The sequence below is a fragment of the Sesamum indicum genome, linkage group LG3 (genome assembly GCF_000512975.1).
Source record: "Sesamum indicum cultivar Zhongzhi No. 13 linkage group LG3, S_indicum_v1.0, whole genome shotgun sequence".
In the NCBI taxonomy this organism is placed as follows: domain Eukaryota; kingdom Viridiplantae; phylum Streptophyta; class Magnoliopsida; order Lamiales; family Pedaliaceae; genus Sesamum; species Sesamum indicum.
Genome location: NC_026147.1, coordinates 5,275,500 through 5,290,678, shown reverse-complemented (window position 1 = coordinate 5,290,678; position 15,179 = coordinate 5,275,500). Strand labels below are relative to the sequence as shown.

Genomic DNA, 15,179 nt, shown 5'->3' with positions numbered 1-15,179 from the left:
CTCTCTACCTATAAAAGTTTTGCCATTTTGTGCAGTTCAAATTTACTAAAATACTCGAAACCCAATTGTAGGTGTTGAGGAAGAGTGAGCTATTTTGTATTGTTCCAATGGGTCACCTTCATTGGCTGTCGTATGAATATTCTATGTTAGTCAATACACTCCTTCTGTATTTAATCTGTCCAGGATTTTTATATTCCTGGGGTTAATCAAATTAAACGCAGACCCGTTGAATATTGGCTATTATAGGGCAACCCCTCGATTTCAGAAAATTATATAAAGAACCCATATTAATAGTATAAAGATTACACCTATTCTACTAATAAATCTTAATAAATTAAATTAATTTATTTAACTTTTTGCCTGGTCCTTTAAGTTCACTGTAAGCTTGCAGTAGAGCTCGTACTTTTTATAATTTCACTGGACAATTAATTTTTTCTCTAATAATTAATTCAAACGTCATAGAACCAATTTCATTATTTTTCTTGCTACTTATGGATATCATGATTAACATCTAATTAGCAAAAGGTCATGAAATTAAAAACAATAGGTACTTCAAATTTCCAAATGAATATTTCCAACTGTGGTAGACTCTCATGCAAATAAGGATACCGTAACGCTAGCCTCGATTTTTTAATGGAATTCTCCTTTGGTCCTGAAATTGAAAAAAAAATCCACATATGGGACTAAATGTGCGAATTGGTCTGAGTGTAGGACTAAAATTAGAAACATGTCCACTTATGAGACAAAAAATGTAATTTACCCTAATGTTTACTTCAGGACGAGAAAAGGCTAAAGTGTGAGGATGTTTGATCGGTGTTATAATTGCTATAATTTTTTTTAGAGATTTGACTCTCTTTTGGTATTGAATAGCTTCTAAATCACGCGGTATTTTGTACTTTTAGCTAAAAAAGGAGTTTATGGAGTATGAATTAAAGAAATGAAGCGAAAACGAGTGAAGAAGAAAGACCAATTTTAGAAAAGCAAATGCTGTGACAGATTTGTATATTTTTCTTAAAAAGCTTATAAAATATTTTTTAAAATATTTACCAAATACTTTATAGCATCTTATAAACTCTCAAATATTTTATTAGCTCGCTGAAATACCCTCTAAGTATAAGTTCCTGCTTATATGATCATTTTTTCATGCACCATTTTTAAAAATGATCATATGAAAAAAAACTCAGAATATTGGAAAAGAATTAAAAGAAGAAGAGACACTTAATCAGGATAAATGTTCAAATGTTGAAAGTGAAAGCATCTCCTGTTTATTGTAACATCTCATAATGAAACCATCAAATCAGATTAATGTTTCAGTCTCAATAACAATGAAAAAAGAAAACATACAGCCAAATGCAATAACAGACGGCGTTGCCAGATACTCATAAAACTTCAGAATCATGATAAGGCGTTCCTGTCGGAAAATTCGAACCCAGACCGAGTAAGAATTTTCCGTTCCGTTGTTAGCATTCTGCAATAAGGAGATTTGAGTGGAATAGTTAAGATATATATACATTCGCTGGATTGGAAATATTTATATATTTTCTGATTTATATGCATGTACCTTCTTAGTCACTTAAACTATGCCCATGAAGAATGGATGCGAACTTCAAGGTCCTTTTTGGTGCGCTGCTTGTCCTTCTTAATTTCCTGTGCCGAAGCCACAGCAGTAGGACTGCAGTCAACCAATTGGATCAGTCGAAGGGGTCCTATTTCTGCAATTTCTGGAGGGATTTTCTCCAATTCATAGCAGTGCCTAATAATCAGGCGTTCCAGGCTTGGGAAGTTGTCATCAGAAGCAGTCCATATCTGCAGCTGCAGGGCCTCAAGAAGAAGGAACTTCAGTTCAGGAAAAAACATTTCTTCCAAATCCCATTTTGGACCTTGGAAAGCAAACTCACGCAGCTTCAACACTTCAAGATTTGGCAATTCTTCAATAATTGCCATGTCTTCCCAATGTAATCCACAACCACTTAAAGTTAACTTTGTCAATGTTTTTGGGAAAACAAGCTTTGGCAGGAAGTTATTCTCAGGGTTAGGGATGGGATTCAGGACAATGAATTTGAAAGATTCAAGTTTCTCAAGCTGGTTAAGACAAAGATGTACATCACTTGGTTCTTCAACCCAAGTTCCCAACTTTGTCAAGTTGGGAACGTGTCGAAGAACGTTTTTTATGCAGCAAGCCGCATGGACGTCTGAAAGAGACTGAAGGTTTTTAAGGAGTACAGAGTCGTTTGCATCAATTTCTAAACCAGGAAGACTAGGCAAATTACTTTCTGTAAACAGGAGATGCCTTAATTGTGGCATGTTCCAGATCTCCACGGGCAGAATTGATGCACCCAAAAATATGATTTTTGGATGCTGGCGAACAATCAGGACCTGGAGATTTCGTAGTTTGGATATTGAAGAGGGAATCTTGCCGTTGTATGTAAGAGAAAGGTACCTCAAGTGAATCAATGCAACTACTTCTTTTGGGAACTCGATGAAGTAGAGTGTAAGAGCATCCAACACCCTCAGGAGGTCAAAAGTTAACGGGAATGGGAAGGGATGATGATGATGAGGGCCGGCGTAAAGAAGAGTGCGTGCAGATTTAATGGATTTGGTGGAGTTGTAAACATTTTCCAAGCACATGAGAATGTTTTTATGAACGGATAGACGCCTTAGCCTGTCTGAGCCTTCTGGGAGGTCTTGGACATACCTGTATCTGCTAAAAAAGAACTTCTGCTTCCGAGATTCTTCCACAGCTAGAGCCCGCAAACTGTCGTGCACCCCACAAGTTTTAATTTGACTGTCAGAAGTGACCCTGCGTCTTGAAATGAGATTTCGATCAATAAGCTCATTCAAAGAGTGCCTTGCAACCCGTTCCAAGCTGCCTGACGCTGGAGTTGTTAGAAAACCTTCAGTAACCCATAACTTGATGAGCTTGGAAGCGAGAATCTCACTATCTTCAGGGAAAGCACCCATGTAAAGGAAACATCCTCTCAACCTGCCAGGCAAGTGATTGTAACTCAGAGACAAAATCTCTAAGTAGCGGTTTTCCTTACGATCAGCATTTTCAACAGCAGCATATATGTCTTCTTTAACAAATTCCCAATCTTCTACCTTCTTTCTTTTCTGGGAGAGTAGCCCACCAACCACCGTAAGAGAAAGGGGAAGACCATCACAATGTTTTGAAATCTCCTTGCCGACTTCCTCCAAATGAGGCGGGCAAATCCCATCTTCAAACGCCTTGTCGCATAGTAATATCCAACTATCTTTCTCATTTAGAGGTTCCATCTGATGCTGAATTTTATCGTTGACGTATTTTGCAACCTCTGCACTTCTTGTAGTAAGAAGAATCCGACTTCCATTCTTATTATCTGGTAAGTAGTTTCTAACCTCATTCCAAACTTTATTCTCCCACATGTCATCTATCACGATGAAATACTTGACATTGAATAATCTTTGATGCAGATTAACGCCTAACTGCGCGGCACTATCTTCGTTCGCTCTATCACCCATCTTTTTTATGGAGTCCGTGGCATCCCTCCTTTGACCCACAATTTCTATGGAACTGAGGAGATTCGATAAGATATCTCCAGGACGAGATTCTTGAGATACCGTCACCCAGGAACGAACCTGGAAGATCTTTTTCTGCTCCATATCTTCATCATCATAAAGACTTCTAGCAAGAGTAGTCTTGCCGATTCCAGGCAGTCCGGTGATGGGTACAACTTGCAGCTGCTCTTTGCCTCCAAGGAGCAGATCTTTTATCTTCTGAAAGTCTTTTTCCTGTCCCACAATCCTACCACTCTTGCTACTATAAGTGGATTTAGTAGACAGAGCCTCCTCAGACAACAACTCGCCTTTCTGGTGGTCCTGATCTGTTCTATGCCCGATGGAATCTACGACGCCCTTCGCCGAATCCGCGATGCGATCAAGTTTCGATATTAGTTCCTGCAGGTCTTGCAAGGGGATTTCTTCAGATTCCGATGAACGGATTTTCCAGGATTCAATGAGGTCTTGAGCTTCATAGGCTGCATCTCTAATGTCGATTTCCAGTTGATCTGCATGATCCTTGCTTCTTCTCGGCACAGGATAGATTCTTTCAAGAGAGGATTGCAAGGAAGAGAAGTTGTCATGGAGAGATTTGATAAGAAATTGATCAGATTTCAAAGGCTCTAGAATCTGCACAAGAGAAACCACTGCAGCATAAGCCATCTCTGATCAATAAACACAAAAACTGGTGAGAAAAGCTGAAGTATTTTTCCAAGTCGCCGTGTTTGGCCGCTTGGACTTTGGGAAGAAATCCCAACTGTACTGTTCTGCAAAGGAAATGACTTTTTTTTTTGAAGCCTTAACAATTCATACTATTCTTGAAATTAATTAGCCATCACAACTCAAAGTCTTTCAAGTAAATGGAGAGAGAAAGTCTCATCTTTTACTCCATAATTTTGTGTTTATTTTATTATGATTCCATTAATTATAACTTTTAATTTCTAGTCCTTTATCTTATCAATTTTCTCATCCTTTTTAATTTTAATGAGATAAAAAATTATCATTTTTTTTTTCATTTCATAAGTAATTGGGTACTATTCAATTTTGGTCCCAATTAATTTAAATTAATTTACATAGTAAATTTCCTATGTTTTCAACAACAATTCAACTTATCACACAAAAACTTGAATAAATTATTTTTAATTTATAATAATTAAAATTTAAGAATAGAATAAAATCTCAGACTTTATACTATTAATATGAGTTGTGTACATAATTTTCTGAAATCGAGGAGTTGCCTGTACTATAATAACAAATAGTCCAGGGGTCTGTATGTAATTTGATTATCTCCGGGAATAGAAAAAAACCTTTTGGGTATTTCAATAATGTTGTTATCAATTGTACAACTTGATGTTTAAAATAAAGAAGCAAGATTACTTTAATCTCGCATTCTAATGACGTCTTTAAATCACTAATGATTTATAATTAAGATGTTACCTAACTCTATTGAAAAATAAATTATTTCCGACATTATAAATGATCATGCATGATGTGAAAGTCACAGTAAAGCAATAATATAAAAAATTAAATTATGATTACAATTAATTAATATTTATTATGATTTAATTATATAAATTATTTATTATGATTTTTTATATGTTTATGGATTGAAAATGAATTAATGACAAAATTACCTTTTGGTCCATACATTCTATCCTATTTAATTTTTGTCCATTCATTATTTGACTTTGAATCTGTAAAAAACAATAAATTTTAAATTATTTAATTCACTAATTATATTTAGTTACCTCTCCTATTGCATGGAAATATTATTACCTTTGCTATTATGTTTTTTGTTGGATAATTAATTTTTCTAGATTAGAGTCTAAGTAGTTTTGAAGATTCAGTATTAACAAATAGTTCCTTCTTTTTTTTTTGGTTCTATTAACATTCACTCTAAAAAAAAAAATTATCTCACTGCCATGAATTTCTGCAGTGGATTTTGTATTAAATCCGTGGCAAAACTGATTTGCGGTGGAATTTAGCGAGTTTTTTTCGTTGCTATAGGTATTAATACTACAGTATGATCATTTTTTTTGGTCATTGCAAATTTTTGCCACGGCTTTTGTTTGTGATAAAATTCCATTACAAATTTCGTTGCTAAAACTTTGACGTATAGCAAATTTTGCAGCGAAAACTACGAGTTTTGTTGCAAACTTTACAATATTTTAGAACGAAAATTGTGATAATATTTTCGTGGAAAAATTTTGTAGTAATATCATGCAAGATTAAAATGTTACCCTAAAAGGTTAAAGGATGCAAATACCAAATTATAAACTCGGCCACTCTATTTTGAAATTATTTTCTAACACTAGTATTATGGGAATAGATTCTTTTGATACATCCGCTTTCTCAATTCTTTTAATATATTTTTTTTTTGAAACCAATAAATATATGAACATTCAATAATATTGATAGAGAATAAATTAAAATATGCGTGACTTGTTGCATGTGACCATTAACAGCTTCATTGCTAGAAGATTAAAATATAAATAGAGTGAAAGGAAAGAGTAGTTAGAATACCTGATGAACTTATATAAGGTTGAAGTAGGATGAAAATGTTCTTTTATTTATCTTTTGCACCAGATTTTGCTTTGGAATTTTGCCGTAAACTTGACATTCGCTGTAAAATTTGTGGCAAAAGTATTTTATCATAACGAATGGACTAGAACAGCCATGTATGGATTGCAATGGATCAAAAGTCCATGGCAAATATAAGAACTGAGTAATTATCGACTCCAGACGTCGTATACGGATTGCAACCATTTTACGGTTAATTTGTTGCAAAAATTATTGCAAAATTATTGGATTGCAACCAGTAACTTTGCCGCGGAACTACTTGCGATGCAAAATCCGACGCAATCTTGGATCTTTATTTTGCAAAAAGAATATGCCAATAAGGTTGTGGTGAAAATCGTTGCTATATTTTTTAAAAATTATATAACTTGAAGATGTTGTAAAAGTTTCATTAAATTGCAATCACCTTTTTTGATACAACTTCCATCATTTGCAAATATAATGTTAAAATTCATTGCAAATGTTGCTTAAAAATGAACAGTTGAAAAATCCCCTGCGAATTAGATGCGAAAATGTTCCGTGGCAAAATTTACATCGATCTTTGCGCATGACATGCGGCAAAAGGATCATTCTAAAGGTGACCAAATTTTGTGATGAATTTCCACAATGGAATGTTTGTGCAAAGGTTTATTATTGTTTTGCTAGATAATTTCCCATGAAAATTCAAAATTTTGAAATTCCATAACAAAAAGTTGTAGCAAATTTGACAAGGAAATCCTGTGGCAATGAGTTTATCTTCTTTCTTTTTCTTGCAATGATCCACCAAATGGTGTTCAAATCCAGTTGGTAATTTTTATTTTTGTTAAAACTTTACAACCCTAATGTTAACATTAGGTTTTTACAATATTAATTCTGTAAGTATAGAATGTGGCAATTTTGGTCGTCTTCAAATCAATTTTGGCAATTGGTTCCACATTTAAGTAAAATTGGCAATTTAAAGACAGTTTTGGATGAAAATTCATAAATTAGTGAAACAAGTGTAGTGATGTGCACGTAACACATTGATTTGGAGTTTTCAGGTCATTTATGAATTTCGGTCAAGAATTATCCACAAACTGACAATTCTTTTAAGCAAGACCAAATTGCCAAAATTCATTTAAACATGATCAAAATTGTCACTCCTAGACTTACGGGACTAATATTATAATTTTCCCTTTTCAATTAGTCCTTTAGCATTCGTCACGGATTTGTTGCAAAAGCATGATCTAACCCGCGTTGTACATGAAACCATATATTTATAGCTGTACAATGCTGGTTAGATCATGCTTTTGCAACAAATCCGTGAATGCTAAAGGTCTAATTGAAAAGGGAAAATTATAACTGCATAGTTGTCTTTTTCTGCTACAAGATAATGGAATCATTCTTGAAACAATCACAAATTATATTGCTTCATCGAAAGAAAGTCACAGTACTCCTGAAAGAGTTGGTAGTACATTATTCCATAGTCACGAAAGGAACACACCAGTTCTCAAATAGGGAGAAGAACAGATGATGAGAAGAAGAGAAAAATGATATATAGTTATCATGCATCAAACACAAACACACCGACGGCCCTTGTTTTGAATAAAATGAAGTGCAACACTACTTATTCAAGCGAGCAAGATGAGAATGGACAGACGCGCGTATGGTGGCTACCTCCTCTTTAACTTTGTTGTTTGCCTGCACGGATACAATGGTAACTGTTGAGACTAAAATAATAGTCATTGTGGATTGAACGTCACCTGGGAAGTTTTGATCAGCAAACTTGCTACATGTTGCACATTGATATTGTATCCCAAAACAAAATTACTTAATGTATATATATATATATATATATATATATTCTCATAAAATTAAAATGTGCAATATGAACAATACAAAATATATAACACCATAAATGAAAAAATCGTCAACAATAAGATAAAACTAAGTTCTTAACCAAAAGAAGTGGTTTAAAAAATATACACAATCAGTTTCTTTTTAAAAAAGTAAATAACTATCAACGTTGACTTAAAGTAACTGAAAATCAATCAATCTTTAGTTCATCTATGTTCGTTTTTGTATTCTAGCTTAACCCTAAAACATTTTAAAAGTCAGACATGTTGTTTGGCATGTCGGACATTGTATCTTTTTTTATTATATGTTTTTAGAGACACAAATGTTGTGTCTAACACGCGTCGAATGTGTGTTATTAGAGACTTGTCCAACATAGCACAAGGTGAGTTTTTAAAGTGTGAAGTATAGCAAATATCTCATATATGCAATAAATATTGCACCTTCTATCAATTAATTACATATACATGTATATCTATTCTGTTTTCTTCTTCTTCTTCTTCTTATTATTATTATTATAATTACTACTACTACCCATAATTATAAAATGTAGGAGGCTACTTTAATAACTTTTGTGATGTATCTTCACAACCCTAATTAATAAGTATAACTGAATAGAAAAATGAATAACACAACCCACTTTTTTTCTTTGTAATGAATATAATAGCAAATATAGTTTTGTATCTCTGTAAATACTTTCCTAGATAATATATAAGTATATGTATATATTGGAATGATCCTGGCTAAACAAAATGTAGAAGAGGAAAACATGTGAATGGCAAGTATGAAACAGAAATTAACCATTACCTGATGAGGTATGAGATTGCAAGTTGTCACTTCACTTATGTCCAGCAGGAAGTTTGAGCTCAAATGTGCCCCATCTGGCATTCTCTTGTCCTAACGACATCAGTTCTTTTTTCTCCTGAATTTTCTTGGCAGAGTCAAATGCTGAATCTGGTACATGTGCTATGTCCAATTTCTCGAGACTTTCCGCCAGACATAGTGGAATCTCACTGAGTTTTTCACAGTTCCTAAGCACAAGACACCGAAGACTAGGAAAGTGACCAGCTGAGGCAACCCAATAAATTAAATCTGTGTTGGCAATGAGCAAGAACTGGAGTTTTTCAAAGCTTCCATCCTGGACTTTCCAGCGACTTCCTCTGCTGAATGCCTTGTTTTTCAACTTGAGGACCTGAAGGGTGTCAATCTCCCCCAATGTGGACATATCACTCCAATCCAAATACGTGGCTGATAATGTCAGCCTCTTGAGTTTTCGGGGCAAGAATTTGGGTTGAAGAAGGCTACGCAGCGACTTTCCTGTTTCTAGTTCATAAGATAAATCATTCACCAGCTTCAAGTTTTCAAGGAAAGCCAAGTTCTCCAAGGAGCAGTGGGCCTCCAAAAGATTGTGTAAGCGCCCGCTAATCCCCAGTCTCTTCAGGTTACGGGCTTTAGTGAAAACTTCGTCCTTGCAAGATTCTGGCGATAATCTACTCAGTGTTTGAAGGTTTTCACCAGCTTTACGGCCTTCGCCTTTTATCTCCAGCAGTTTAATGGCTGCCTTCGTCTTTAGATGCCTCAGCTGAATCAATTTCCATATATTTGCTTCGACATCAATGGTACGACATTTGGTGTCGATTACAAGAGTTTGCAGGTTCCATAGCTCAGAGATGGCTTCAGGAAGAAAGTCGAGATCATCCCAAGACAGAGTGATGTACCTCAAGTGAATAAGTTTGGTAATCTTTGATGGAAATTGATTGAATTTGACGGACATATAATCCAAAACCCTGAGCAGCGGGAAGGCATCAGGGATAGTTGAAATGTATTTTGCTTCCATGGCAAAGGACTCGTTGTAGAAACATAAAAAGGAACGGATGCCAGGGCCCTTTAGTCGTCGAGCAGAAGAAAGGAAATCAGAGAGATTGGAATGCATACAAAGACGACGGTATTTATCTATGTCAGCAACTGGCGGGTGAAGAACTCCTTCCTTGGACTTCTTTATCTCCTTGAACAAATTCTGCTCATCAGCTTTAGAAATGCAAAACTGGCGTATCACGTCATGAACGCGACATGTTTTAACTTCGTTAATATGATTCCTTTTTTCAACCATCACCAAGTTCCTACTGATAAGATCATTGAGATTCTCTTCAGCAGTTTTCTCCAAGCTCTCCCCGTCCTCATGTTGTATGAACCCCTCGGCAATCCATAAACGCGTCAACGTCCAAGCCGGGATTTCATAATCTTCTCGGAACACCCCCAAGTAAAGGAAGCAATCCCGCAAGGCGTCAGGCAACTTGTTGTAACTCAATGCTACAACATCTGCTGTGCCTTTCTCCTTATCCTCGTCTTTAACATAGTCTTTAAAATATCTACTCACATTCTCTTCCACATCTTCCCATGCACTTAAAATTGCAGTACTTCCTTGTGCTTTTGAGAATTGGTCCACAAGAATTCCTCCTATCACCACAAGTGCAAGTGGCAGCCCGCCACATTTCTTGGCTATTTGCTTCCCAGTGCTCTCCAAATAACCAGGGCAGGGGTCATCTTCAAATACTTTCAATCGGAGAAGTTCCCAACTTTTCATCTCCTTTAGGAAAGCCAACTTGTGGGGTTTTCTCTTAACATTGGCATGAGTACCCACATTTTCGTGGCGAGTAGTTATGAGAACTTTAGCCATCATATTGTCAATTGGCAAGACTTTTTTGATAGCCTCCAAGGCATCAACAGTCCATACATCATCCAGGACTAACAAGAATCTTGTCGTCTTCAGCGAATCACAAACGCTCTCGAGTAAGTCATCATAATCCAAGCGAGACAAGTCATCGTTCTTGCGGAATCCTTTCAAAATGGTGACAAGCACATCTTTCATGTTTAACTCTTGAGAAACATTAACCCATATCCGGATGGGGAATTCATACTTCACATCCTCATTTTGAAAAACCTTCCATGCCAGGGTTGTCTTCCCTAGCCCAGGCATACCAATGATGGATATAACATCAAGTTTCGGTCTTTTCTCCATGAGATAGCCCAACACAGTCTTTTCCTCTTCTTCAAAACCTACTATTTTGTCTTGCTTGATTGATGGAACCTGTGTAAAAATGCAACAGTAACAGATATAACATTATATATGAGAAAGTATCTTCCCATAATTTAAACCCGTTTTAAGGTTGGTTCCATTCATTACACCGCCTTTTTCTTTTACTCTTCTATCAAGTCAAATCTCATTTTCATCCAATATTCAGAAATTACTCAACTTTGGTCTTATTTAGATGAATAAGTACATCTCATATATATTTAGCATTTCTTTACCAATCAGTGCTCTTGAAGAAATAAAGAATCAATAAGTTGCAAAATTAGCATTTATCTACCAACATCAATGTCATTATTGATGGATCAAGAGGAGGCATTTATGCTAAGAGGAAGGGATCAAGGAATACATTGATGGATTAAAGCTTGGAGAAGCTGTTGCGTTACAACACTCCATGGATAAGCCCATAAGGGACACACTCGTCTAGAGCTATCGCTTACCTTAAATAGATAACGAGTATATAAAACCCACCCCTTCATCTCATTTAGAGGAGGAAAAACTAAGAGAAAACTAGAGTCATTCAACTATAAAGCAATCTGTAACATACTGAAGATATTGTATTGCATTCAATATAAATAAAGATTACTTGATATCTTGCATCATACATTGTTGTATTAAAATAATCGGCAAAATTGCAAAATTGGTTCTGTAAGTATGAGGTGGCAAAATTGAGACCATAACTACAGGACTGGCAATTTTAGTCCTGTAAGTATTGATTTTTTTAGTAATTTTGGTCCTTCTGACTAAAATTACCTAAAAACGCGACGGAGATTTGGGGTTTAGGGTTCCGACATCCTAGGAGCTTGCGTGGCTAATGACGTGGTTTTTTCTTCCTCCCTCACTCTCTACCAAGCCATCCCTCTCTCTCTCTCTCCACCGCCCCATGCCATGCCTCCTCTCACCCCCCTCTCTCTATCCCTTCCATCTCCGCTCTCAAATCCGCTTCCTCTTCTGCCGCTATTTCTGTTTCCCGCCGCCGCAGCCCCCCCCCCCCCCCCCCCCCCCCCCCCCCCCCTGCAGCCACCTGCCTCCCTGTTTGCGCCTTCGCCCGCTGTCAAGATCCTCGAGAAAATAACTGACAATGAGCTCGTTGAGAAATCCATCAACACTATTAGGTTCTTGTCAATTGACGCCGTAGACAAGGTCAATTCCAGCCACCCTGGTTTGCCTATGGGCTGCGCGCCGATGGGTCACATATTGTACGATGAGGTGATGAAGTACAATCCTAAGAATCCCTATTGGTTTAACCATGACAACTTTGTGCTCTTTGTTGGACATGGGTGTATGCTCTCCCTAAAAATTTATTTCTCGACTCATTCAGGAAGGTATAGAGAGAGAGGGTGATTGGAGGCATGGCGCAGGGCGGTGGAGAGAGAGAGGATGGCCTGGGAGAGAGTGAGGGAGGAAGAAGAAGCCACGTCATTAGCTACGCAAGCTCCCAGGTGTTTAAATTGCGCACGTGGACGTCGGAACCCTAAGCCCCAAATCTCTCCGCAACGTTTTTGTTGGAAGGACCAAAATTGCCAAAAAATCAATACTTACAGGACTAAAATTGCCAGTCCTGTAATTACGCTCCCAATTTTGCCACCGCCCATACCTACAGGATCAATTTTGCAATTTTTCCTAAATAATATTTATGTAAGGAACATTTTTCGTCCAGTCATTTTTGGTTACACTCATTACGGAATTCTGACATTTAATCCTGTAATTTGTAAAAGGTAGTATTTTTGGTCCCAAGACACATTTACGTTATATATTTTAACGGAAAATGCCACGTGCTTACACATGACAGTTATAGTCATTACACTTTTGGTCCCATATGTTACAGTATTCTCACTTTTGATTCCATAACTTTTAAAAACTAGCATTTTAATTGGTCCAAAGCTAGCACTTAACAACCATGTGGCCTTCTCCGTTAATTATCTAACGGAAAGGTGTCATTAGACCAAAACTGCTACTTTTCTAAAGTTACGGGACCAAAAGTGAGAATTCTATAATAATAAAATCAAAAGTGAAAAGATTCTAAGTTATAAGATGAAAAAAGCAATTTCCCTTTCACTCAATATCAGTTTGGAAAAAATAATCCCTACTGTAATAGATAATTAAATAGAAATCAATATATTAATTCATACATGGTAAAATGCATTACTGAAATTCCGACAATAATACTTCCAAGTTCTGATTAACTTTTAAGAATAAATTGTAGAAGGTCTTCATTCACCAGCAAGTGTTCATTTTTGTTTATTAAACTAGTAAGGTGACCGTGCGTTGCACCTGGACAAATAACATCTCTCTTATTTTTTTTTATTAATTTTTTAAAAGATAACTATAGTAATTTTAGGGTAAAACATCAAATAGTGTAGATTAATAATGAAAATTTTTATTTGAGTATAATACAAAAACTTAACTAATAGTAACGAAAAATAATTAGCGTCGAGTTAATTAACAAGCACTATAATTTCTTTACATTATTTATATTAGTACAATTTACTTGCTAATATGTTTAACAATTATTGAAAATTTTTACTTGTTAATTAGCTCGACATAGTTTTTAGAATCAAATTTTTTTACAGCTATTGAGTCATTTTTTTGTAGAGAGGTACTTAAAAATTAATAAACTAAATTCATTATATTCAATTATATTCTTATGTTAATTGAGTATATAATTATTCCTTTTGACATCGCAAAATCTTCGAGTCGTTGCTAGCTTGCAATAATTCCAGGGGCTAAATTATAGTAATTCAATAGGATCATACTAAGTCGAATAAATTTAGTTTAGTCAATGATATGTAATTTAATGTCAAGAATGATTTGATAAATTAAATGTAAAGATTATTTACTTTGAGCATAATTTAATCTAAAGTCAAAGTAATTAAGATATAATTGATTTATTGAACTAATTGAATTAGTCTAACTGAACTAATATATGTCAATTAATATTTTAATTAATTTAATAAAATTAAAATCAAAGTAATTAATCATCTAATTGGTTCAATTAATAAATTAGTCTTATTGAATTTATTGTAAACCTAATCAAACTTTTAGGTGATTTAATCAAAATCATAAAAACTTCTAACGCTTGTGCTCCAATTGGATGAATATATAAAGCAATAATTACACTTTCTTTCTCTTATCTTTGATATAATTACACATAAACCTCCTATAATTTAAAAAATTATATTTAATTTTGCTTTCTTCTAACAAATAAGTCTTCTCGTTAGTCAAGATTCATTGAATGTGCTGATATTAATAAAAATAAATAAATAAAAATTATAATATTTACTCTGGATTGATTTAAAACTGACTTATTGCATGTTAAACAATTTTGTTTTTTATTAAACTACCCTCGTAGCTGTGAAAATATATCTTCTCAAATGCATCAACGCGTGAAGACGTATGAGGGTAATTAATTTGATCGTAAAAAGATTTATTTGACCTGGTATTAGTCAGTAATAAGTCAATCGTGGGTATACGTAAATATATATTTCTTTTTAAATTTTTTTTTTAATATCAGCAAATTTAGTAAATTTTGACTAATGAACGGACTTATTTGTTAGATGGAAGCAAAACCTTAAGAGTGTTAGATGTAATTTTCTAAATCACAAGAAATTTACGTATAATTATACCAGACCTTATGGAAGGAGGGCGTAACTACCCCATATATAAAAGAACAGAAAAAGTCCTCCATTAATATTTGATGAATTAATGATCATGTTAAAAAATTGCAGCAAGAAACACATAAAAGGGATGTTACCTTTTGCCGTAAATTCCTCAGCGGTTCTTGCACGCTTTTATTAGATCCATCCAGGCTTTTGCCAGAGCCTTCTCCAGTTTGCATGTTAGCAAAGAACGTCTCAGCCTTGTTGAGCAGCGGCGTCACCGTATCTTTTCTAAGTGACTTAACTTCGGTTGCCAGGCTACCACGCTTTGGCCTTAAATTTCTGATCAGTTTAAAAAACTTGGTATTTGCTACTCCTGCGTCGGTCAAACAAGAGTCGATGGTGTCCTCCGCGTCATAAATAGCCTCCCTGATCTGCCTCTCCATTTCTCTTAAGGGATCATCCTTCTGCTCCTTCCTGCTCGCCTGCCTGAGGTAGGCTTTCAGTAACGCCACCTCGTCTCTCAGTTGCTTCAGTTCAGCATCCGCTCCAGAAATTAGATCGTAATA

At 35.4% G+C, this 15,179-nt stretch overlaps 2 protein-coding genes across 2 annotated transcripts; both read right to left on the bottom strand.

Annotated features, from left to right (window-relative positions):
* Positions 1,219–4,350, bottom strand: LOC105157294 (putative late blight resistance protein homolog R1A-10). Its single transcript, XM_011073669.2, has 2 exons — positions 1,562–4,350; positions 1,219–1,468 (listed from the first exon to the last, which is right to left on the bottom strand). Exon 1 carries the CDS (start codon positions 4,195–4,197, stop codon positions 1,579–1,581), a length of 2,619 nt encoding a protein of 872 aa, XP_011071971.1. The 5' UTR covers positions 4,198–4,350; the 3' UTR covers positions 1,219–1,468; positions 1,562–1,578.
* Positions 7,524–15,179, bottom strand: LOC105157293 (putative late blight resistance protein homolog R1A-10; the record flags this gene model as incomplete). The annotated part of the gene is given in 3 exon segments (XM_011073668.2): positions 7,524–7,770; positions 8,731–11,011; positions 14,766–15,179. Coding segments are annotated over 2 exon segments (2,664 nt in total), but the record flags the coding sequence as incomplete, so codon positions are not given.

What these genes read in the sequence shown, in the direction of transcription:
- LOC105157294 (XM_011073669.2), bottom strand. Translation starts at nt 4,197, where the DNA reads ATGGCTTATGCTGCAGTGGTTTCTCTTGTGCAGATTCTAGAGCCTTTG.